General features: G+C 44.6%; 1 protein-coding gene across 4 annotated transcripts in view; it reads left to right on the top strand.

The window, feature by feature from the left end:
- The window catches only part of LOC144761836 (uncharacterized), a 538,733-nt gene that overhangs the window by 315,777 nt on the left and 198,635 nt on the right, over positions 1-24,321 (top strand). For all 4 annotated transcript variants that reach the window (XM_078647062.1, XM_078647060.1, XM_078647063.1 and 1 more), the window contains one exon: positions 23,418-23,639. In XM_078647062.1, the coding sequence (XP_078503188.1) occupies positions 23,418-23,639 (222 nt within the window). The remainder of the gene's footprint in view (positions 1-23,417; positions 23,640-24,321) is intronic.

The following is a 24,321-nucleotide window of genomic DNA, read 5'->3' as shown; positions in this document are numbered from 1 at the left end:
TGATTGTCTTTTCTACTGCTTGCATCCATCCTGTTTCCCATCTTCTTAGGGCTCAGGTGTAACATTGGGGATTATGTTTCTTCTTCTGTAATGTGTTGCCTCTCCAGTACTGAACAAAACAAATTTAAACCAAAACTGCCTCATATGTGAAATCCATGCCTTCAGAATATAGATCAGGAACTCAATATGTCTAGTTGGAAGGGGAGGATGCCTACAGGCTGACAATCTATACAACTCAGTGTCAATCCTACCTTGGGAGGATGCTAAGACAACCTTTTAGCTAGACCCGGGACAGTTCCTACACTATTTTACTATGTGGAAACTCACAGGTAAGACATGGGAGGGGGGGCGGGGGGCCAGGGTAACATGAGCATGGCCACCCATTCCCAACACACTAGACATAATCCTATGAAAAGACAGCCGAAGAGGGGCAATCACATGGCTCTGTCTAACAATCCCAGAGGATAAATTAAAACCCATGATGAAGCGGACAGCGGCACTAATCTCACAGGCAAAGATTGGATGAAGGCACTAGGGCAGATACAAAATGCTATGAGAGATGCACGATTCAGTCTCATTCAGTGCAACTTTATTGTGATAACTTGATTCTGTGCTGAGATGAAGCGGGATGTATCACATCCCACTGGAACTTCAGGATAAGAGAATTCTGATGGGAATGGTATGCTTCAACTTGGAACTGTGAACAGGACTGGGGAGGACGGCTAGGATGATTTTTCTGTAACTTGCATCACAATAAATCCATTTAAACTACATCCTGTGCCTCATAACTGGAAGAAGCAGTTTACTCTTTAACACTGGTGACGAGCTAAACAACAAGGAAGAAGTAAGAAGATGGAAAAATGACAGGACACCATAGAGGGATGAAGGAAGCACCAGATTCAAAGAAGGATAAGTCATCTCAATATTCCAGGAATCGAAGGACATCTCGAAGAAAAAGCAGTTTGTGTGGTAAGTGGTCAACAACATGCATATTTGATCATACGGGTAAGAGCAGCTAAAGTTCCCCACTGTGCATTTCAGCAGTTGCTGCGAGTTAGCGGCATCTGTAAATAAAATATGCGTGCATTACAGGGAGCCAAGCGCAAGCAAGCCTCACTGTGGTCCCGGCGTGTAGAGTGAGCAGCATCTCATGGAGATGCCTTGTACAGAGGCAGTCAAGTGCAAGGAAGGTGTGCAGAGTGAAAGGCATCTTGATGGGGCTGACTGCATTGAGTCAACCAAGGTCGAGGGAGCTGCGCGTCCGAGTCAAGAGATCGTTCGAAGGCAAACAAGCCTGATTTCTCATAGAAAGACACACAAACAGACACTGTATCGCCCATTTTGGAGGGTTGCTTTCTACCCCATTGTCATTCATTGTATTCACATTGTTTACAGTGATAGGTGTGCCACAGCCTGCGCCTCTGCTTACGGTAGCTCTTACAGCAAGTATTTGGTGACAAGCACACCACACTTCAAGCTTGTCGATCGGCACTGATCATGCTTCTGGGGCATAGGAGTATTTGAATGCCTCACAGGACGATAGGCACACCTTTGAAGTGATTGTTTTTGCTAAAGTGCTTTAGCAGTGTGTGCCATACTCGGCGACAGGCACAACCTGAATAGACTGTCAGCCTACGCGACAATAGGTACACCTTTAAACTAAGCATGGTAAGGTACATTTTGTGTAATGTATGAAAGCGCTTAGGTTACTTAGGTGTGAAGAATGAGGACTTTGCTGTAGACTTAATGGAATAATTTTATTCAGTTTTTAGAGCAGAGTTAGGTTGTTTGAAGGGATATACACACACAATCAAATTAAGGGAAGGAGTGCAGCCGGTATGTGTCAAAGTACAGAATGTGCCATTTGCAGTAAGATCAGACATAAGGGTGGAGTCGGAGTAATTAGTAAATGACGACGAGATTGAAGAAATGGAAAGAACGGATTGGCTTGTTCCTGTAGTTGTGGCTTAAAAGAGCACCCAGGAGGTGAAATTATGTGTGGACCTGAAGGAGTTGAATAAAGGGGTAGTGGTTGATAAATATCCCATTCCTAATATAGCAGACATGTTAACGTTGTCGAGGGGTGCCAAAGCGTTCTCCTCAATTGACTGACAATCAGCGTATCACCAGATTGAGCTGGACGAGAAGTCCAAGGATATGACTGCATTTATGACGCCGTTTTGGTATGTTTAGGTACAAGAGAATGCTTTTTGGGTTGGTGTCAGCAGCCTCTGTTTTCAAGAGAGCAATGGAAAAAGTATTGAAAGGACTAGAAGGCATCAAAGTTTATGAGGACGTTTGTGGTTCCAATATGGTTGAATATGATGAGAGTGTAAGGGAAGTACTAACAGGGTTACAAGCAGTGAATTTAATAATAAAATGTGAGAAGTGCAAATTCATGCGGACACACATAGAATACTTAGGACATGAAATTACAGACAAAGGCATAAGCTCAAGAACAAGTCTGGTGCTTGCGATCAACGGGTTGGCCTCGACCCAAAACAACTAGGAGTTACTCACAATTTAGGGATGGCTGTATATTATTGCAAATTCATTCGTAATTTTGCCATGTAGAGTGTAAAGATGAGGGGTTTGTTGAAAAAGGTTATGGACTTTGTTTGGGACTTTGAATGTGAATAAGAAATAAAGTTAATAAAACAGGAATTAGATACTGCTCCCAATTTGTGTAGTTTAGATCCTACCATGAAATCCACCCTAATTATCAACGTGAGTAACAAAGGGATAGGAGCAGTTTTATTGCAAGGTAAAGGGAGCAGTACCAAGACCATCATGTTTGCTCTGTGAAATTTGAAGTGACCATAAACGAGATACTCTATTATAGAGAGGGAATCCCAGGCGATTTATTGGGCTGTGAGGAAAATGCTGATCTCTTTGATTTTGCACAGAAAAGATTTTGATGTGGTGTCAGGAAGAATTACCAAGTGAGTAGTAGAATAGCAAGAATATGATTTCTTGGTGTGGAATACATCCAGGAGTCAGGAATGTAATGACTGATGCTTTATCTTGTTTGGTGGATAATATAGCAGGAATGGAGGGTGGAGAAGATGAGCTTGAAGAAGAAGAAAAAGAGGATGTATGTGTTATAAAGGGTAATGCCATTTCTGAAGAAGCGGGAAAGAAAGCCACCTACGAAGATGGAGTGTTGCAGGCAGTGTTTAAACTGTTGAAATCTGTTTGCGCAAGCTGGAGTGTGAGGGTATGGAATGTCAAACTTTTGAGAACGTAAGGCAGGATTTGTCAGAGAAGCAGGGACTTTTATTTAGAGGAACAAGATTTGTTCCGCTGTTGACTTTAAGAAATTATTTATTAAAGTTGCCACATTGTGGTAAATAAAATATTACCCTGGCAGAATTTCTAGGCATTTAACAAAGTATCATGCATCAAATGAGAGACAGGATCCGTGGTGTCCAAGTTAAAATGGGCTTTATTCCAATAACTCGAGTCAAAGGGAGAATCAGTTCCATCACCACAGAGGCTCAGGAAGGGTCATCTAACAATTATTTACTGAACATGGGTTATATACATTTTATCTTGTACATAGGACGTAGGAAGGAACGCTCGAGGCAGAGCAGAGAGAACATGAGATAAGAACATGTGGGTGTACACTTTGATGAGTCATAGGTAGGTGATAGGTAGGTGTCATAGGTGGGTGGGTACTTAGAGGAGGAGTTTGGATAGCTAGCTGGAACTATGCCCTAATTGTGCAACTTTGAGCATGACGTGCAATTGACGTGTAACTGGGAGGTAGCTGACTTTCAACCTAGTAGAGAGATCTCTTGTGTCAAGGCGACCAGCACATCTAGTACAACTGATATCTAGAGTCAGGGGATGTATTATCTGATTATTCGTTCATTGCATGAGCTTTCTATGGATGCAAGCACTGTAATCCACTTAAACAGAGACAGAATGGCTGGGCCCTATCTATGCAGATGGGTTCTGTGTACCTTCTTCACCAGACTGTAATGTGATTCTGTAAAGCAACAGATAACTGTTATTCATAATACTGTCTTGGCAGGCCTCTTGCTGGGCTTCTTGCGGCTTTCAGTGTGTCAGGAGTCATGAAATGCAAATACATGGGCCTTATGCTACCTTAACGTTTGGGAGACTTTGATGACTGGCATTTCTAATGCAGGACATGAATGCAGAGGCCTAGTGATTCAGGCCACTACAAGGAAATATGCATGGATGACATGCACACACATGTAACATAGGGTATACGTAGGGGGCATCTTGGTCAGGCAAAATTTCATTTTCCTCATTCCCTCCTTGTCCCCTACGTAACCCTTCAGGATACATCTATATTCATGAGACCGTATAGTTCATCATACAGAATCATTTGTTCATCTTTAACTCTTTGTTTACGTGGATGGGGAACACAGGCAGTAGCACACAGGCCGCAAATGGCCGGGCCATACTGCAGACAGAGACAGCAACCAAATACCATAAGTAGGGCCATTCCTAGGAAGGACATGACCTTCCATCCCCAAGCTGATATTATACCCCAGAACCAACTGGACCAAGTACATGTGCCTGGGTCTTGATGTATGGCATGAGCAATTTTGTGGAGCCTTGTTATTGCTTCGTACACAGATGGTGCATTATCTGGGATGAAAATGCAACAACTAGATCAGATGACTCTACAAGCTCCGCCCCTATCCGCCAAGATGACGTCTAGAACGAGGCGGTTTTGAAGAACGACAAGTCTAATAGCAGACTGTTCCTGGGTTAAGTTCGCCAGGGCAGATGCAGTTACATTCACTACTGCTTCCAGGGTTCTTGTTAATTTGCGTATCAGCTTACTATTTTGGACGGGGCCAACGAAGAAAAAGAAACCTTTGTTGAAGTCTGTATATTGCTCCCAAGCTGTTTCAGTCTGATCAATCCCTGCAGAATCTGTCTCTCTCTTTTGTCTAACATGTTCTAGTCGTGAATCTCTATGATAATTGGATGGGGCTAGAAAAACAGGTGGCAATAAGAATGCTATATAACAAGTCCCACCCCAGTCTAAGGGCAGATGTACATAGGCTGTCTGACCACAAATGAAATAGGTATGGCGTGATGTTTTGAAAGAAGAAAGTCCTTTATCATTAAACTCCACTACAGTGTTACACTCGCTGTGTCCCATAAGTACTGAGCCTTTCTTACTAACACATAAATCACCTTTAGCTGGCAGGACTGATATAAACGGTGGACCTGTGTTTTGCTTGGGCTGAACATTTAACATTATAAAATTAACGGATGCATTTCCCTGTTCGTACTCTTCATTCTCTAAATCGGTTCCCTTTCTTTGGGGGAATCCGTCTTTGTCTGGAAAGCATGCTTCATTCATTACTTTATTCAGGTTTCCATATATCCAGCCACCTGGATAAGCTATGTACCTTCTATCTATTGAGGTCATTAGAGCAAACCATGCTCCACATGAACCATTGTGTGAGAACGGTAATGGGTAGAAGGGCAAGACTCCCTTCGTTTTCTGGTAAGGGGGCAGTTGGCCACATACCCAGCAATCAGTTGCATTGCTGGTCTGGTGAGAATGGTGTAACATACGAATGGAAGTATTGTTACGTAGTGCAAGTCGATATGACAATTCATGAGGAGGCAGGTCACTGAATGTATGCTCTGCGGTGCTATTACTGGAAGAATGTATATGTGAGGAAATGGGAAAGAAAACATGTAGCAATAAACTGATACCAATTATGACAATGCACAGAATAAAAAAAATTATCAAGGTAACTATACATCTACTGCGTAATATTTTGCAGTACTTTTCCTTCTTATCTCTCTTCTTGCTATTCTCATATGTGATCTTATACATGTCAGAAATCTAGCCTAACCGATTCACCACCGAGTGGACTTAGACAATTAAACTACGTCTGACTTACTAGATCTTAATTTGGATTTATACTCTTGTTGGGGAGTCTTTTCTAGCAAAAGGCGGCGCAAAGTCTGTATTGTCTATAGTTTTTTTTTTTTTGCAAAAGTTCCAAAGTTCCAAAGTATCTTCTTGCAGTGATGAAGGTGAGTTCGGCCTTTACGTCCTTCCACCAACTTCGGCGTCTTCCAACGTGGCTCAAGGGGACTTGAACGATCAAAATTCCGGATGCATACAAAATTCTCGGGGACAATGGCGTGTTCCTTGACCTGGGTGTTGTCAGGGAAGGCAGCAGCTACCTGTGAACAACAAGAGAGTAGTGTAGACATCAAGGAAGCCAGGTAATCTGTCAGCATGTTACTGTCAACATCAGGTATTTACTTAAGCATAGGTGTACCCCACATATTTGGCGGTCTACCGAAAACTACTTCATAAGGAGATAGGCCTGTTCTGGAATGAGCTACCATACGCATGTAAAAGAGGGCAACCGGCAAGGCTACCATCCAATCCACGCCTTTTTCTGCAAAGTTCTTGGCAATTTTTGTCTTAATTGTCTGATTATGTCTTTCTACAAGGCCTGCTGCTTCTGGGTGTCGGACACAATGGAATTTCCAAGTATATCCTAACAGAAGAGACACTTGTTTCATTAATTCAGAGGAGAATGGCTGACTGTTATCTGAATAGATCACACTAGGTAATATCTGGGGAAGAACTCGCGCACCAACTGTCTGGCTGTTGTCACAGCAGTATAACCTGGAACTGGATAAGCTTCTGTCCATCTAGATAGTGCACACATAACTACTAAGACATATTTGTAACCTCTACATCTGTCCATTTGGATATAATCCATCTGGAGAACTCAAAAGGGTGGTCAGGAGGATGAAATCCGCCTTGATCCACCGGAATGCCTTTACCTGGATTGAACTGACAACAGATCATACATGTTCGCATATTCTGTAAGCTGTCTAACATTGCTTTTTCTCTTAAGCGTGCGGGACTATGTGTTGTGTTTATGATTATTTGTACCATAGAATCTGAAAGAAACCATGTGCTTTTTCCCTTAGTCATCCAACCTTGGTTAGTCTGGACCCCTCCTTGTTCAGTCCATTTCTTTATCTCATCTGTAGTGGCATGTGTCTGTATGTCGAGTATATCTTGTGTAGGGTCCCTGACTGTCATACTTTATGTCAGTAATGGTACCTCTGTCCTTGTCGTGTCTGTTGGTGTCTGGGCTGTAAGTTTAGCTGTTCGGTCTGCCAGGTCATTACTCTGGGAAATGATGTCTGTAACTTTGGTGTGAGCTTTGCACTTCAGGATAGAAATGGCTGTAGGTAAATGTATGGCTTCTAACAGGGCCTGAATAAGCTGGCCGTGCTGAATCATGGTCCCATGGGAGGTCAAAATACCTCTCTCTTGCCACAGGACCCCAAAATCATAAGCATATTGTGAGTCTGTATAAATGTTCACTTTCAAGTGCTTAGCTCTTATGCAGGCTTGTGTCAGAGCAATGAGCTCTGCTGCTTGTGCTGACAGTGTGTCTATTTTCTGTGTCTCTATGACTTCTGTGGTCACGGCATACGCTGCTACTAACTCTCCTGCACTCGTTCTCATGCATGATCCATCTACATAGAGCGTACAATATCTGTCAGGTCTTGTTTTGGTCTTGTCACTATATTCATTACTTCCACACAGTCATGTGGTGGTGCATTTACTGTACTTGAGGGCAAAAGTGTTGCAGGATTCAGAATGTTACAACGTCTGATCTCTATGTGTGGCTGAAATAATGTCAGTTCATATCCTGTCAGTCTCGCTACAGTCAAATGTAAAAATAAATAAAAATATGGCGCGTGATATAATGCTCTTATTAATTCCTCAAATGCCAAGGTGTGTTCATGTGTCCTAGGGAGTACAGTCAGAGTGGCTGCCTCCTGTGTAGTTAACTGTATGAGTGGTTGGCTAGATATGCATACTGGGGAATCCATTGCCTACAGTAAGAAGTGAGGCCAATAAAGGCACGTACTTCCTTTTGTGTCTTGGGCTGTGAAAGGTTAGTAATGAGCTGTATGGTTCTTGTGTTAGCTGTCCACCCTCCTTGGAAAGCAAGTGTCCTAGCACACCACTTGCTTTTCAAAGAATTGCATTGGGGCCTTGTGCCCCTTGTCAGCCAGAAAATGTAGAACTGCCAGTGATGCATTTTCGCATTCTTTTTCTGAACGTGCTGTAATCAGGATGTCGTCTACGTACTGTATCAGTCCTGTGTTGGCAGGCATGTAAAAACTGTCTAGCCTTTCCTTTAGTGTCTGACTGTAGATGCTAGGGCTCACTGTCAACAATCTAGCAAAAATGATTTATATAAAAATAAATAAATAAATAAAAATGAATTCTCAATTCAAAAGCACAATTCTTATTTTGGGGAAACCTCTTTCCAAAAGCTCTGCAGTATAAAAAAATCCTACTCTAAATCTTGGGAACAGTATGACCATACTACCTACAATATGTTCTCTAAATGTATTTGAATAAAATCCAAATTATTCTAGCATAGACAGAAAACTTGGAGCCTCGCTACTCCTCACTCCTATGAGAAACAGCCCCTCCCTTTTGAATGATGTCCGCGCTCGGAGTTTTGAATCAACTCCAAGCCGGCTTCACTGTGATCTAAAATTGAATGACTGCCAAATGCTGAACTCATTGCAAGAGCAAGACTCCTGCCAAGTATGCTGTTTACACTACTGAGGGAAAAACTTATTCATTTGCAAGCGTGACTTATCTGAAGTCAATGAAGCTTTTAGTGTTGACTGTAAGGAAGAACAATTTTTTGTACACAAGTCAGAGGGGCTGGGGAGGTAACTTCGCTACGAACTCTCTCCTTGCTCACCTACCCCTCCCCTCAGAGCCAGGAACTGGCTCAGTGTCAAACATCACTAAGAGGAGACAAGCCTCTCACTCGTCTCTGCTTCTCTAAAATTGGGTCGCTGCCAACGCTGAGCTCATTGAAAGAGTCAAGCGTCTGCCAAGAAAACTAGTGTCAGTCGGAGGAGTGGCCCTCCCTTTACTTAAACAAAGGGATCGCGGAAAGAATTGGGTTATGGCCAATAATAACAAGACAGGCACGGCAGGAGGGAAAAACCCTCCCTTTACATAAACATATACTGGAAGCCAGTGTTCAAGGTCAAAAAACACATTCTCTGTAATTCAAAACATATCTGTACCCAGGCCAGAACCATTATTCTCTAATTTCACTGAAGCCATATTAAAACGTGGTAAAAAGCATTCTAAAATCAGTAATTAATAAGGACATATTTTCTGTAACTAAGTGACATGCTAGCACTTTAAAATAATTCTGTACTGCTACATAAAAGCTCCACTTTCTAATAAACACTTTTGTCTAACTAATTCAGCTAGAAGGCAAGACATTTGAAACATGGGCATTTGTTTAGCAGGCAAATTAACACACAAAAAGGGACAGTGTGCTTCTGCACACAAGGCTATGCATTTTTGCATTTGAGAAAAAGAAACGAATTATCATGGACTGTTGGGTTGGGACTGTTCTCTGCATACATCAATTGAAGTGTCTCCACTAAATGTTTATCTGTAACCATCTGTGTAAGCATTGCAGCCTAACTGACCTCTGAATCAGACATAATAAATCCTATTTTCCAAGTCTTGTTTAATGAACACTGCTTTTACCGTGCAAGATTATACCTTTCTATCAGCAGCCTGTCAAAGTACATAGGTGAGCCTTAAAACTAAATGCAAATTTAACTAATGTAGGGGACACATAGCAATGCATTAAGATGGTAGTGTATTATAGCTATCAAAAGGGGCCACGTTCATTAATTTACAAATAGCCACTTTCCTAAGTGAGTGGGATAACTGTCACACGCTATTCTAAAGGGCAGCTTGCATTGGGAAAAATATTCTGTAGAAACATTCCTATTTTAAAAAAAAACACGGTTGCAGTACACTAATTAATAGCACATTCTCTAATGGGTCTATTCTATAATTTCTTCTCAACCGTGAAAAACATTAAAGCACTCTCCGTGTAAAAACCCTTATCTCAATAAGACTGGTTTATTTACAACTACCGACCTCTGAGTTAAACACAATAAAATCAAGTGTTCCAAGGCAAACCCTTTACAAATACACTTCTTTACTCTCCATGCAAGATTTTACCATTCAATCTGCAAACTGACAAAGCACATAGGCAGACCCAGAACGAAATACGCCCATTGGATAACATGGCAAATCGCACCTCCACACAAAACATGCCTTTTCCACCACTTCCACAGCTCGGATCCCTTTCATATTTTGCATCACAGTAGTCCAAGCTATTCCCTAAATCCTCACCAAAAAGCAACCAAATCCCTCCACTGGAACGGGTACGAATTTCCGCTCAAAAACACGCCCCCCGCAAACACCATAAAAACGCCAAAATCCCTCAACACTTTGTTAAACAGCATGTTAAAACAAATTCTGCCTACTCAGTACAAGATATTAACTCTTTGGCAGCTGAAGCACAATCATTCCCCAATGACTGCAGTACATGGGAAAGTCATGAACTCATCTCTCCACGTTATCACATAACTCGTACGCACATCTTCAAAACATTTTCTCTAAGCACTTGAAAGAGATCCAGCTCTCTCCTGACTAACGTAATGATAACAAGCTCTGCACAAAACATAACCACATGGCGCTATTCACAAGCCATATTTACAAGAAACTCAACATGTCACAAAAATGACACGCTATTCACAAGGCAAATTTACAAGGCGCTATTTACAAGGAACTCCACAGTAAACTTATAGCTCTAACTCTAACTCTAGCTAGTTCTTCTGAGAGGACGTTATTCTTTTTCTTTGGCTTTTTCCTCTGCTAGTTTATTTCTCTCTACTTTGTTGAATTCTTTCTCTGTTCTCCTATGTGACTCTTTGCGCCATAACTCAATGGCATCTTTCTGAGAGGGTCTTGACTTCTTTTATACATATCATGACCAGGTGTACATCTTGGCGGGATGTTAACTGACTCTTCTAGTATACCTTTCCTGATCCCTAGCTGACGTAACTTTGAAAACAGTGGCATGTTTGAAATCAATAAAATGAAAACACAATACACAAGAATAGACTGAAACAATCAACAATCATTCATACAAGAAACATTATAACACTAAAACAGACACAGTCTAACCTGATACATGGAATAAAACATGTACTTGAAAACAATAAACTTTGTGCACTGGAATACAGTACAACCATACCGGTCCCAAAAAATGAGACACGTCTTTACCGTTCCCACCTTTTACAGTGGGCCCGTCTTGAAACTTGATGCATTCCCCATAGTGGTACTCACCGGGAAGCAGAACTTGAAACTTGAAGGCCTCGGAAACTTGACTTGACTACGCTTGCGCCTTGGAACAGGTGGACCTCTGGAGACCTCGGACCTTGCTCTCTCACGGGCTGGGCTCTGGTTGAGACGATCCGCGTTCCTCACCGCCTCGCATGGATGCCTGGTCGCAGTCCGTCCTCCTCCTGGGCCTGAGGGAGTAGCGGGAAATCCCGATGGCGTGTGCACTTTGAAGTCCGTCACGGCTGTAGAAGGGGGCAAAGACTAGACCCACAAACTCCGACGAGTGGGGAAAGGGATATGTCCCTGTAAGGGCGCCAAATTATGTGGTAAATAAAATATTACCCTGGCAGAATTTCTAGGCATTTAACAAAGTATCATGCATCAAATGAGAGACAGGATCCGTGGTGTCCAAGTTAAAATGGGCTTTATTCCAATAACTCGAGTCAAAGGGAGAATCAGTTCCATCACCACAGAGGCTCAGGAAGGGTCATCTAACAATTATTTACTGAACATGGGTTATATACATTTTATCTTGTACATAGGACGTAGGAAGGAACGCTCGAGGCAGAGCAGAGAGAACATGAGATAAGAACATGTGGGTGTACACTTTGATGAGTCATAGGTAGGTGATAGGTAGGTGTCATAGGTGGGTGGGTACTTAGAGGAGGAGTTTGGATAGCTAGCTGGAACTATGCCCTAATTGTGCAACTTTGAGCATGACGTGCAATTGACGTGTAACTGGGAGGTAGCTGACTTTCAACCTAGTAGAGAGATCTCTTGTGTCAAGGCGACCAGCACATCTAGTACAACTGATATCTAGAGTCAGGGGATGTATTATCTGATTATTCGTTCATTGCATGAGCTTTCTATGGATGCAAGCACTGTAATCCACTTAAACAGAGACAGAATGGCTGGGCCCTATCTATGCAGATGGGTTCTGTGTACCTTCTTCACCAGACTGTAATGTGATTCTGTAAAGCAACAGATAACTGTTATTCATAATACTGTCTTGGCAGGCCTCTTGCTGGGCTTCTTGCGGCTTTCAGTGTGTCAGGAGTCATGAAATGCAAATACATGGGCCTTATGCTACCTTAACGTTTGGGAGACTTTGATGACTGGCATTTCTAATGCAGGACATGAATGCAGAGGCCTAGTGATTCAGGCCACTACAAGGAAATATGCATGGATGACATGCACACACATGTAACATGGGGTATACGTAGGGGGCATCTTGGTCAGGCAAAATTTCATTTTCCTCAACATGAAGGGCACAAATGAATTTCAAAGACTAAGGAGTGGTTAAGAACAGCTTTTTAGTGGCCAAGGTTGGACATGGAGACAGAAGGGTTAGTTAGGGAGCAAGCGATAAAGTTTTAAAGCCCAGAGTACAACGCATGGTGGTGCAGAAGTTGTCAGATTGTCCGTGGGATGAGGTTGCCCTAGATATATCTGGGCCAATCCACTCAAAGTCAGGATCCACGTATGTGGTTGTATTGATGGACTTATTTTCCTTTATTTCCATTATTTATTGACTTTACACCAGGGGTAGAAACCAGACATGTGGTGACCTTTCTTAAAGAACTTATAAGCAGGGAAGGTATTCCAGGTGTGTCGCTCACAGATAATGGGGTCCAATTAGTTCCAAGGGAAATTAAAGAATTAAACAGGGATTAAACACAAGAAATGTGCTTTGTACCACCCAGAGGCAAATAGTAGGACGATTCAATATTCAATAGAGTGCTGAAGGAGACCAGAAAGAAGAGATTCTAAAAACAAGAAAAAGGCTCAAGTTAGAAACTAAAAATCTATTTGTATATATGAAGGAATTCATTATCTCTGATCACCGAGGTGCATGTGCCATATACCTACCTCCAGTTCCCAAAAGACCAAAGTGACACGAAAATCATGCATGGTTAACAGTTAACATTATAGCATATAAAACCCAAAAGAATTAAACATGGTTCCCACAAATATCTTTACTTAAAATACATCGTGCAATAGATGCTGTGTGAATTTGTGCCCAGACACTTATCTTTCACTCAAAGAAAATGTGCTAACAACAATCAGACAACACTAAAAAATACCTGCAGATTTTCAATGAGCAGATATTGCGGACCAAATGTCAGTATCACCAAACAGAGTGCAGACAGGCACATCAAAGATGGCCACAAAAACGGGGCACTGTCTCTTGCGGAATGATGAGAAAAAGCAAAAAAATATATGGAGTATTTGCAAATATGAAAAAACTAAATTGATTTACGATATGACTCGAGTGACAGCCTAGGCTACTTACCAATAGGGGGTCCAGAGCAGTGATGCTGTTAATTAGATTTTGATAGGGGATGGAGAAAGGCCCTCCAGCCTGTACTGCAGTGGAAAGGTCCACCCCAAGGTTTCAACAAATATTTAGATACAAGGGACAATGCCCTGTAGATAAAAATAAACGCTGTAAGGAAGAAACAACGAAACCCTATGAATCCAACTTTAGTTGGGATTAGGGCACCAAAGAAATCGACGTCCTTAATAGCGTGTCATATATGTAACCCAGAAAGGATGGGCTGCTCCAGGTAAGTGTAATCCCACTCAAGTCCAGGGGGTATGGTGGAGTCAAGTCAAGCTTTAGCACAACAGTCCCTGTAGTTTGGGTATCAACAATTTAGAATAAAAAATAAATGGGCCCTACTAACAGTTAATTACAAAAGAATGGGGGCGGGGTCAAAGGTAAACTACGGGGCCTACACAAATGTGTCCCCTCTCCATACACAAAAAGATAACTAGTAGATGACCCATGTAGCCCATACGTGAGGAATAAAAAGGCCGGTACACTCAACATCAAAAACTGGCCTCAAAAGCTAAAAATGAGATGGAGCTGAATTACAAATTTTGGTAATTGAAATAAACTCGCTTGTTGGTCCGCTGTCTAACTGATATCCGGGGGGGATCACAGGCTCAATACAACTAGCCCTGCAAACCTATCTCGCCTGCAACTACATAGATTTCGGTGGTACTCACATGTGTCAAGGGAACTATTTCATTGGATCAGGTTCGCTAGAAGGGGATGTGGCAGGCGCCAAAGAAATAGAATGACTGGAAAGTGGGAATCGACCAGCGCCATATTGGTAGTAGAAAACATCTGGGGGTAGTGACTGAGAGTGCCTCAAACTGATTCAAACAAAGAAATTTTAATGTTTGAACGGAAATTAAAAACTACATATAGGAAATCGTAAAATTTCCCTGAACCATTAATTCCAAAGGGTTGGCTCAAACGGATCCAAAAATAAAATGATGTTAGAACGAAAAGAAACCCACACAGCAGTGTAAGTGTCAGTTGTCCAGGGGCTAACCAGCAGTCCTGAATTTAAAAAAAACTGATTAACAGTTTCAAAGATACACAAAGGATAAAGTAAATGAAATTGATTACAGTCCCAAGAAGGTAAGAAAACAGACTACATCAGGACAAGGTGAGGACCATGGATTACATGAGAATGAACAAGCTAGTTTGAAGATAGGAAGCAGAGACAGTGCCAGAACAACATCGTCTGGCCATTAGAGGTAAAAAGCATTAACCTGAAAAATGGACTACAATGGAGCAGGAGACTGGTTAACAGATGGCATTTTCCCATGGGATTGTTTCATTAAATCCCTTAGTTTGAGTACCAAGAGTGTAAATCCAATATACTTCCCGTTTTTTATGCTGTTGGTTGTTCTCCGTTCCTCTTATGGGTCTCACTTTTTCCAAGATGACCAAGGAAGATCTTTCTCTGTATGATTTATCTTGATATAATGCTCCACAAGGGGTGCTCCTTGTTTCTTGTTACTGACAGCTGACTTATGTTTGCTGTATCTTGTTCTGAATTTGCAAATAGTTATGCCAACACATCCAAGCTGACAGGAGCTCTGGATGAGGTATATAACTTCAATGTTCTGCAGTTTGTCATCTCTGTCAAAGTTATATTTCTCTGTCCTCACTGTACAGTATTAGATACCACCGCCCCTTCACAGGTGTGGCTGAACCACATTTATGATAACCACTAATAGGCTGTTGTCCTGAAATAAATTTTTGGCAGAAATCATTATTTTCATTGACACAGGCTTTAATCAAATAGTTTCTGAGGTTGCGCTTGTGCTTGAAAGCAAACATGGGCTTAGGTATCTTTCCTGCCGATGTTTCTATAATGAGTATATGCCATTGGGAATTAACTATCTGTCTGATTTTATGGTCCAGATTAAAATGTCAAACTACGCACACCAATTTCTCTTCGTTGGTTCTGTCTCTGTTCTGAAACATAGTTTCTCTGTTATAAAACTTTGGTCCCTTAAAGGAGTCACGTACTAAACATTTAGGAAAACCCTTACTTAGGAGTTTGTTCTTTTAAGAACTCTGCATTTGTGACAAAGTCATACACGTTAGTACAGTTTCTGTGCAGCCGTAAAACCTGACTGAATGGGATACCCTGCTTCTGACAGCATGGATGGAAGCTATTAGAGTACAATAGTGTATTTTGTGATGTAGGTTTGGTAAAAAAGGATACTTGGAGTTGGTGGTTTTATTGTTGTATCCATGTATCAAAGAATTCCACTTTTTCCCTGTTGGTATTTAGGGTGAATTTCATATGGCGATCACAGAGGTTGATCCATAGTAGAAACTCTTGAAGTTGTTCCTCCTCACATTTCCAAATGAAAAAATTGTAATCAATGTACCTACACCATTGGTGTACACTATCACAAAAGAGGGCTATTTCATTAATTATGAATTTCTCGTAAAAAAATCCCTATACGAGGGGGCGTGGCCAGGCGCCGTCGTAAATGGCCGCCTAAAGCCCGAGCTCTGCCGGGACCACAGTTGTCCCGTCAAAATCCGGACTATTATCCTTGCTGGAGCGCACTGTCATCGGCGCCCCAGCTCCCTCAGGCGCGGTGCCACAGCTGAGCGTTGGAGCGGAGCCCCGGGACCCTTGGGACACGCCGCACCATGGTCGGAGTTTTCGGCGGCTGGTCGGGGGTTGAGACCTGGAGCCCCAGTGCCGCCTGCCGCCCAAATCGAGGCCCGGGTCTGCGGACTACGGCGCGGGCGAGGCCCGTGTGACGCGAAGTCGACGGAGGGCGTGGCCGCGCTTGGAGCGATGTGCGGGGGCCGCGGCCTGGAAGAGCCTGGAGCGGTACCGGCTGGGGGCTTGGACAGCTACTGAGGACCCAGTGACCCGGACAGGGCGCAACGATCCGGCGCAGCCCCTCCGGGACTGACAGCGTGAGTGATGACTGCCCCAAGAACCCATCACCCTGGCACGAGGGAGGACGGGCCAGGCCACAGCGGGCCCCGGGGTGGGATCGGCCATAACTGCCCCATAACCAGCGCCTGACCCCAGAAAACGGCGCTATACCTTGCCGAAGGGAAGGGCCACAGAGGACCCTCTGATGAAACGAGGCGACAGCGACCACAGTGAGTGACGAGCGAGGGGCCACTACGCTGCTGACAACGTCTAGGCAATACTAAGTGCCGCAAGTCATCTGTGGGCAGACCTCGGCCTCTGGGGACACCCTGAGAAGGGCTATTGGCGACGGCGGCTGCTGGCCACACTGAAGAGCAGGACCTGCAACGGCGCTGACCCATAGATTGCTACTGCTACGGACAGGCGGCGCCACCACCGGACTCGGAAGCGCCCTGGTCGAACATGCGGCTCAAAGGGGGGACAGTGACCCAAACTAATAAACTCGATCAATACGCAGTGCCAATAACGCAATCGCAGCCTGCTGTGGCGGCAAAGGATGGCAAAGACCAGGCGGAACCCTCCCTGACCTCCATAATGACTGCAATCCAGACCCTCGGCACCAACCTCGAGACAAAAATGGACAAAATCTCGATCGAGGTGAACCTGCTGCGCGCAGACCTGGGAAAAACCACAGACAGATCCAAGACCAACGAGGCGGACATCAAGGCGTTGCAGGCCTCTGAAAAACGGCTGGAGGGCAGGGTTAACGGGCTCGTTCACCAACACCGGCAGATGGCCTTGAAGCTCGAGGACCAGGAAGGGAGGGCCCGGAGGAGCAACATACGCGTGGTAGGTGTACCGGAAGGATTGGCGGGAGATTGTATGGAGCTTTTCCTTGAAGACCTGGTCCTCCGCCACCTGAAGCCTAAGAGACTATCAAAGATCTTCACCATCGACCGGGCTCACCAAGCCCCGATCCCGAAACCCAAACCAGGGGCTCCACCGAGAACAATTATTGCTAAAGTACTCAACTATCGGGACCGGGATGCAATCCTCCAGGTTGCTAGACAACAAGGAGACCTGCAATATGAAGGGGCTACAGTCCGATTCTTTCCAGACTTCACGCTTCAGGTCCAGCAGGAACGGCGCTCCTTCCAAGGGGTTAAGGCGGCGCTCCGGGAATGTGGCCTTAGATATATGATGTTTTTCCCAGCGAAGCTGAAAATTATCGCAGGAGGCAAATCCCTCTTTTTCACGTCGCCAACAGCAGTACAGGAATGGTTGGACACGACGGAGCTGGAGGCGCAGGCGAAACAAGATGGTGGCGATTGGCGGGAGACCAGGGCACCCTCTCCGGGGTCTGCGAAGGGACGGTCGGAAGGAGATGAGCAGAGCCAGCGTTCCTGGCGTTCCAGATCGAATAGTCCCCGTTGGGACTCAGCCCGAGACAACACAGCGCGTTGACGTTATGTACATTCGCATTAGAATCCATTGGACAGTAAAGTATACACAAATATTTTATGGAATGTCTGGGGCGGTACAGCTGGGTGGCACACATGTTTGCCCGGGGACTCCGAGACTTCTTAACAGCCCTTAAAAAGCACTATGACCTGAGGGTCTCAACTTTCTGGGACACTGCGGGTGTGGCGGCCGGGGACGGTGCCGGCCCTCGTTTTCCCACACAGAGTTTCCTCGGAGGGGGTCTCACTCTCCGGGGCAGGGTTGGGCAACAGGCGCTCTGCTAATTGGGGTGGTGGGTAGTTCGAAACCCACGGAGCAGGGAGCAGGGTGGGGGGATCTGTTGTACAGGGGAGGGCGGGGAAGATGCGGGAAGTTGAGGGGTGGGAAGGGGGGGGTACACATGTTTGCTCCAAAAATGACCGTTTGTATTGAATGTAAATGCTGAGTGGGGGGCGGGGAGGGATGGGGAGTTGGGAAAGTTGTACGGTTCAGCATGGCACGCAAATACAGAGTCGGTGGTGATGCCAGTGTACAGGGACAAGTAATCTCGCACAGCAATGGCTATGGCTAGGAGATGGGAGAAAAGTCTTAAAGTTCTGAGCTGGAATGTCAACGGGTTAGGAGACAGACTTAAACGCACCATAGTCTTGCAGTTCATCAAACGATACCAGCCGGACGCAGTCATGCTGCAAGAAACGCACCTAATGGGGAACACATGTCAGGCCCTCAACAGATGTGGGTACACTCTTGCAGCCCATTCAGGCTTCACATCCGGCTCAAGGGGTGTGGGGATCCTGTTGCGTCGCTCATTGCCCCTCCACATAGAACATACTGAGTCAGACCCGCAGGGCCGATTTGCAGCAGTGTCCGGAAGGTGGGAGGGTTACACGTTGAATCTACTTTCAGTATATGTCCCGCCGGGCCTCCAAACTCAAGCTTACACAGACCTGGGCAAATTGCTTCTTTCCCTCCCAGACGGACAACCGGTTATGGGGGTGGCTATAACGCAGTGGTGTCAGGGACCCTGGACAGACGACCTCCCAGAGACATACCTCAGGGGCAGAAATGGCTATCTGACTTCCTTGAAGCCTTCGGTCTCACAGACGTATGGCGCCTGCTTCACCCCACAGATAGCCACTTCACTTTCTTCTCTGGGCCACATCATTCCTTCTCCTGCCTTGATTACATCCTCACTCTGCTACAGCCCTACACAACAGTACAAGAAGCTACACACCTAACCCGTGGCATATCGGACCACTCGCCGGTCTTTACACACATAACATTCGGGACCCGCCGGGAGGGCTGCATCGCGCCAATAAATGCCTGGCATTTAAAAAACGGAGACATTAGGAAGAAGCTAACTAAGTCCATTACCCAGTATTTCGAAAGTAATGAGGGATCGGTTGACTCCCCTGCCACACTGTGGGAGGCCTTTAAGACCGTGATCAGAGGAGAGGCACTATCGGCCATCTCAGGTGTGCGGAACGAAAAACAAAAGGAGGTCGCCTCAGTTGAGGCGGATCTTGGCGAGCTGGAAAGGGAAGCAAGTGACAGTAGGGCCACAGGTTGGCGACATAGATTGCAGCAGCTAAAAACAGCGGAATATAGAGAATTGGTAACCCGGGAGGCCCAAACGGTAACACGACATAAGATGGGAAGGCTGTACGACCAGGGCGATAAAGCCGGAAAACTTATAGCGTGGCTTGATAAAAAGCAGCGGGCCAGGAAGGTAGTGCCGGAAATACACACGACATCAGGTACTGTAGTCACTGAACCCCGGGAGATAGTAGCAGAATTCGCTAGACACTACAAACAGGTCTACAGCCGTCCAGAGGAGGACTCGGTAGACCTCCTGACGGACATCCGAATGCCTTGCCTGTCGGAGGGGGATCGGGAGGCCCTTGAGAGCCCGCTTACTGACGTCGAGCTCCAACGAGCCATAGTAGAACTTCGCCCGGGTAAAGCCCTAGGGCCAAACGGCCCCCCTATAGAGCTTTACAAGCTCAAACCAGATGTCCTCAGCAAACACCTCAAGCACATGTTTGAAAAAAGCAAAGAAACGGGACTGTTGCCGCGAGACCAACGCATAGCTACCATAGTTGTGATACCTAAAGAGGGGAAGCCTAAAGAACTCTGTGCCTCGTGTAGGCCAATCTCACTGCTCAATGGAGAGCCAAAAATTCTAGCCAAAACACTCGCGAATTGGCTTCAATCGGTCCTCACTACCCTGGTCCATCCGGACCAATCCGGGTTCATGCCCCACCGCAATACCTCACTTAACATCCGACGGCTTAATGGGGTACTGGGGCAGCGACATAGGTTGAAAGAAGACGCGGTGGTGGTCTCGCTTGACGCTACCTTGGCATTTGACACCTTAGAGTGGCCCTACATGATTGCAGTCCTTCGTAAACTGGGCTTCGGACCCAATTTTATAACCTGGATCCGTCTACTCTATACGGAACCGTTAGCGCAGGTACTGGTAAACAACAAGGTCTCAGAGGTATTTACCCTGGAAAGAGGAACTAGACAAGGCTGCCCTCTTTCTCCCCTCCTATTCGCACTCTCCCTTGAACCACTCGCCGCCTGGATAAGACAGGATGTTTACCTTAAAGGGATAGCCTGGGCGGAAGGATGGGAAGACAAGATCTCCCTCTACGCCGACGATATCCTTCTTTACCTCTCCAAACCGCGAAGATCTATAATGGCGGCCCTTGATATCTTCGCAAGCTTCGGGCGTAACTCCGGCTTCCGCTCCCCGCCTCGTGTCCTATAACAGTGGCAGAGGACGGTTTCATATACCTGGGGGTCTTTGTTACCACTGACAGGACTCTGCTGTATGAGAAAAATGTATGACGCCAACGATTCTGGTTACGGGATGGACAGATGGTTGCTTCCGGGAGGGAATTATGAGATTGCACTCTACTCCAAGCCAGGCACACACCAACTCACTGGACCGACACAACACTCAGTACGGTTTTTGCACATTGCACAGAAGAAACTCGGGTGGTCGGACATCCTTACAATGGCCACACACTATGGGCCTCCGAAAAACTGGGCAACTTGGGGCACTCTAAGGGGTTCCGTAACTGGGACCTAATTGGAATTTCACAAATTAAAGACATCTGGGGCCCCAAAGGGATCCATACATTCGCCCACTTACAAGAAACATATGAACTTGCACAAACTGAATACTTTAGATACATGCAAGTGCGACATTCCCTGCAGGCGAATATTCCACCGGACACTACACTGCCTCAGATTTCCCCACTCGAAGACAGATTACTAGATGGACACATGACAGAACACGCCATCTCTCTTACATACAAAAAATTTATCAATAACCCCCCTGACTCGCTCCTTCCCCTGAAAGAGAAATGGGTCGCTGACGGGTTGGAGATAGACGACGAAGAAGGGTTGTATGCTCTTGCCTCCCCTAGGGAGGTGGCGATATCGGCTAGACTGCAACTAGTCCAACTGAAAATACTACACAGGATATATATTTCATGTACTAGATTACAAATTATGGGGAGGGGAGGCGACGGACTCTGGAGGAGGGGATGTGGGGGAACGGGCACCTTTTTCCATATAATATGGGAGTGCCCGAAGGTGCAAAGGTACTGGAGACGGGTGGTGCAATGTATGCAGGAGGTGTGGGAGGTGGAGATTCGCCCAGAGGCTAAGAGGTGCCTCCTGAACATTTGGGAGCCCACGGACCTCTCTCCAAAAGGAAGAATATGGGTGACGCTTGGGCAGATGGTGGCAAAAAGGAACATAGCTAGATTATGGGGTGCCCCCAACCCACCAAAACTGATTGATTGGCAAACCGACATGGATTGGTGTATGTTGCAAGAAAAGACTGTGTATGTAGCAAGAGGATGCCCTCGAAAATGGAGAGAAATATGGACATGCTGGAATGAGTATAGGGGGACCATATGCGAGCCTCCACATGCCCCACAGACTGGCTCAGAGGACATTGATTAAAACTGATTCCTCCATGGTTATGTATATATGAATGTGCGGAAATGTCAATGTATTACTGGTGCCGTAACAGACTCGAATATGATGTAACTTGCTTGCCATGTTTATTATTTCACTACTAAAATAAAAAAGAATTATAAAAAAAAAAAAATCCCTATACATAGGTTTGCCACCCTCGGCGCGGAGGCCGCTCCCATGCTCACTCCTTTGGTCTGTTGGTAAAATATTCCATCAAACTGAAAGAAGTTTTCATATGATAAAAAGATATTGTAGGATAAATTCATGATGGTCATTTTCTCCCATTATTTTAGGGGGTGCTCTCACTGCTTCCTACGCTTGTTGTTGAGGTATGTTGGTCTAAAACGCCTCAATATTCATAGTGATGAGTATTTCTGTCTGGGAGTCAAATGCAACCCCTTCCAATTTCTATCATGTGGCCCATATCTTTATGCAGGAAGGGCACTGACTAAAGGTATGAGGAAGGTGTCAACATATTTAGATAGAGGTGCAGTGGTCGCTCCAATGGTAGATACAATTGGTAGCAATGGTGAATCACTGATATTCTTATTGGTCTGTGGGACCCCATAGATAAGAGGTAGTCTGGTATTGGAGCAATTCAAGAAATCAAACACCTGGTTGCAAATAACCTCCTTCTTGAGCGCTTCTTCAGTAATGGCCAATATCCGTTTTTTTAATTCTCCTTTCTGGGTCTCCTCTAATCCTAGAGTAGTGCTGTAGAATGTTGAGCATTTATTTAATTTTATCTTTAAATGCTGCAGTATTGAGGAGGACAGTTCCTCCCCCTTTATCACAGGGTTTAATCGTCAGCGGCTGGGTTGCCCTTAGGAATTTTAGTGCTCTATATTCCTGTGCTGAGATATTGTAGGACGGCTTAATTTTAAGGATTTCTGCTTTCTCAAATACTTCAACCTCTGATCCAAGTCTATCGAGCGAGGGGATAAACGTTTCTGTTCTGTTGTTTTACTTTTCGGTGTATGTATATTATGTTTTGCTAAAATGAATATGCTATGGTGAAATATATTAATCTATAAAACATGAGACAAAAAATTAATACATCAAGAGTTATTTTTGTAGTAAATGGTCCCTATGATGTCCTCTCTCAAGAATATTTCATTGTGTTTAAATGTATGAGTTATACCGACATAAAAGTAGTGGAGTAGGCAATTCTGGTTGTTTGAATAGCTCTTTTTCCCTTGGCCTTCCTCTCCCTTATCTGTTCTTTATTCCTAGTGGTACTCCTATTTGCTTAGCCTGGTGTTCAATTCTTGAACTCTTGATGCCATTGGTAATATTTAGTTCTTATGGGCACCTTGTTCGTCCACATATCACAGCGCCTCCTCAAAGCACAGGATCACCATAAGCACTATTGTACATCTCGAGTAGACATGATGTATCCTTTTGCTTTTGGGGTGTCAAACTCAACCGGTTAAGCAGTTATAGTCTTAAAACCCTGGTGAATTGGTTCATTTCTCTCATTAATATACTGTATAAGTGGATTCTTTGTTCCCTAGAGTGATGAGGATGAGTCAGAACTCACTGGCGCAAAGGCTACTGGAAAAGATGAAGAAATTCTCGCTATAAGTAAACTTCACGGCTTCCACGGACGACCCACGTTGGAACAACAACTGAAAGCTCTGGATCTAGAATTTCATCAGCTGAAGGACCAGGGTCAGTCAGGCAAAGCTGACTATATCCAGACACTCTTCGCGTGGAAATCCAAGCAGGCTGGCAAGGTAAATTGATGTCATACTGTTCTGTTTGAACTTCTACAATAAACTCTGGACCCTAGGGAGGATGTACTTTAGGCAAGGCAATGGTATTTTGTCATCCGGTCACCAAAATGACTCACACTTTCTAGACATATTAGTTGTGGCGGGTTTACATTCTTTATAGTTAGAAAGTGACTAGTCCTCTTGCTTTGCTTTTGTATTTAATGAGTAATTGGAATAGATCTGTTCCTGTTTCCTTGAGCAATTTAGAACGAAAATAACATTGCGTGGTCTAAAATGAGAGTGCTTAAATGCATGAACGCAAGATAGTTCTAGAAATTAGGCGCATTTACTCAACAGCCATCTACGCAGGACCACCTAATACGTTACCTAGCTGTGGCACAGAATTGAGTGAGATCATAAAACCACTTTTTCCTGCAACAAACGGAAAGCTACTTCATAACATGGTTACGGAGGTGTTTCCATAATATTCTATGCTCCCTACTAGCAAGCTCTTCTTGAAAAACCTCGTCACTTACATGCCAATAGCGACCCAAAGTAAAATATGTGGATAGCGTATATTAAAAAAAAATAATAATAATTTTTGCAATAACAATCGGTTTGGCTTTTGTATAGTGCTGGCACAATGCTGCACACAACATAGGGGTACACGTGCACACCTAAAACATGCACACAGACTTTGAGA

Source organism: Lissotriton helveticus, chromosome 6, assembly GCF_964261635.1.
Source record: "Lissotriton helveticus chromosome 6, aLisHel1.1, whole genome shotgun sequence".
Classification (NCBI taxonomy): Eukaryota; Metazoa; Chordata; class Amphibia; order Caudata; family Salamandridae; genus Lissotriton; species Lissotriton helveticus.
The sequence above is the reverse complement of the archived record's forward strand: the minus strand, read 5'-3'. Positions and strand labels throughout refer to the sequence as shown.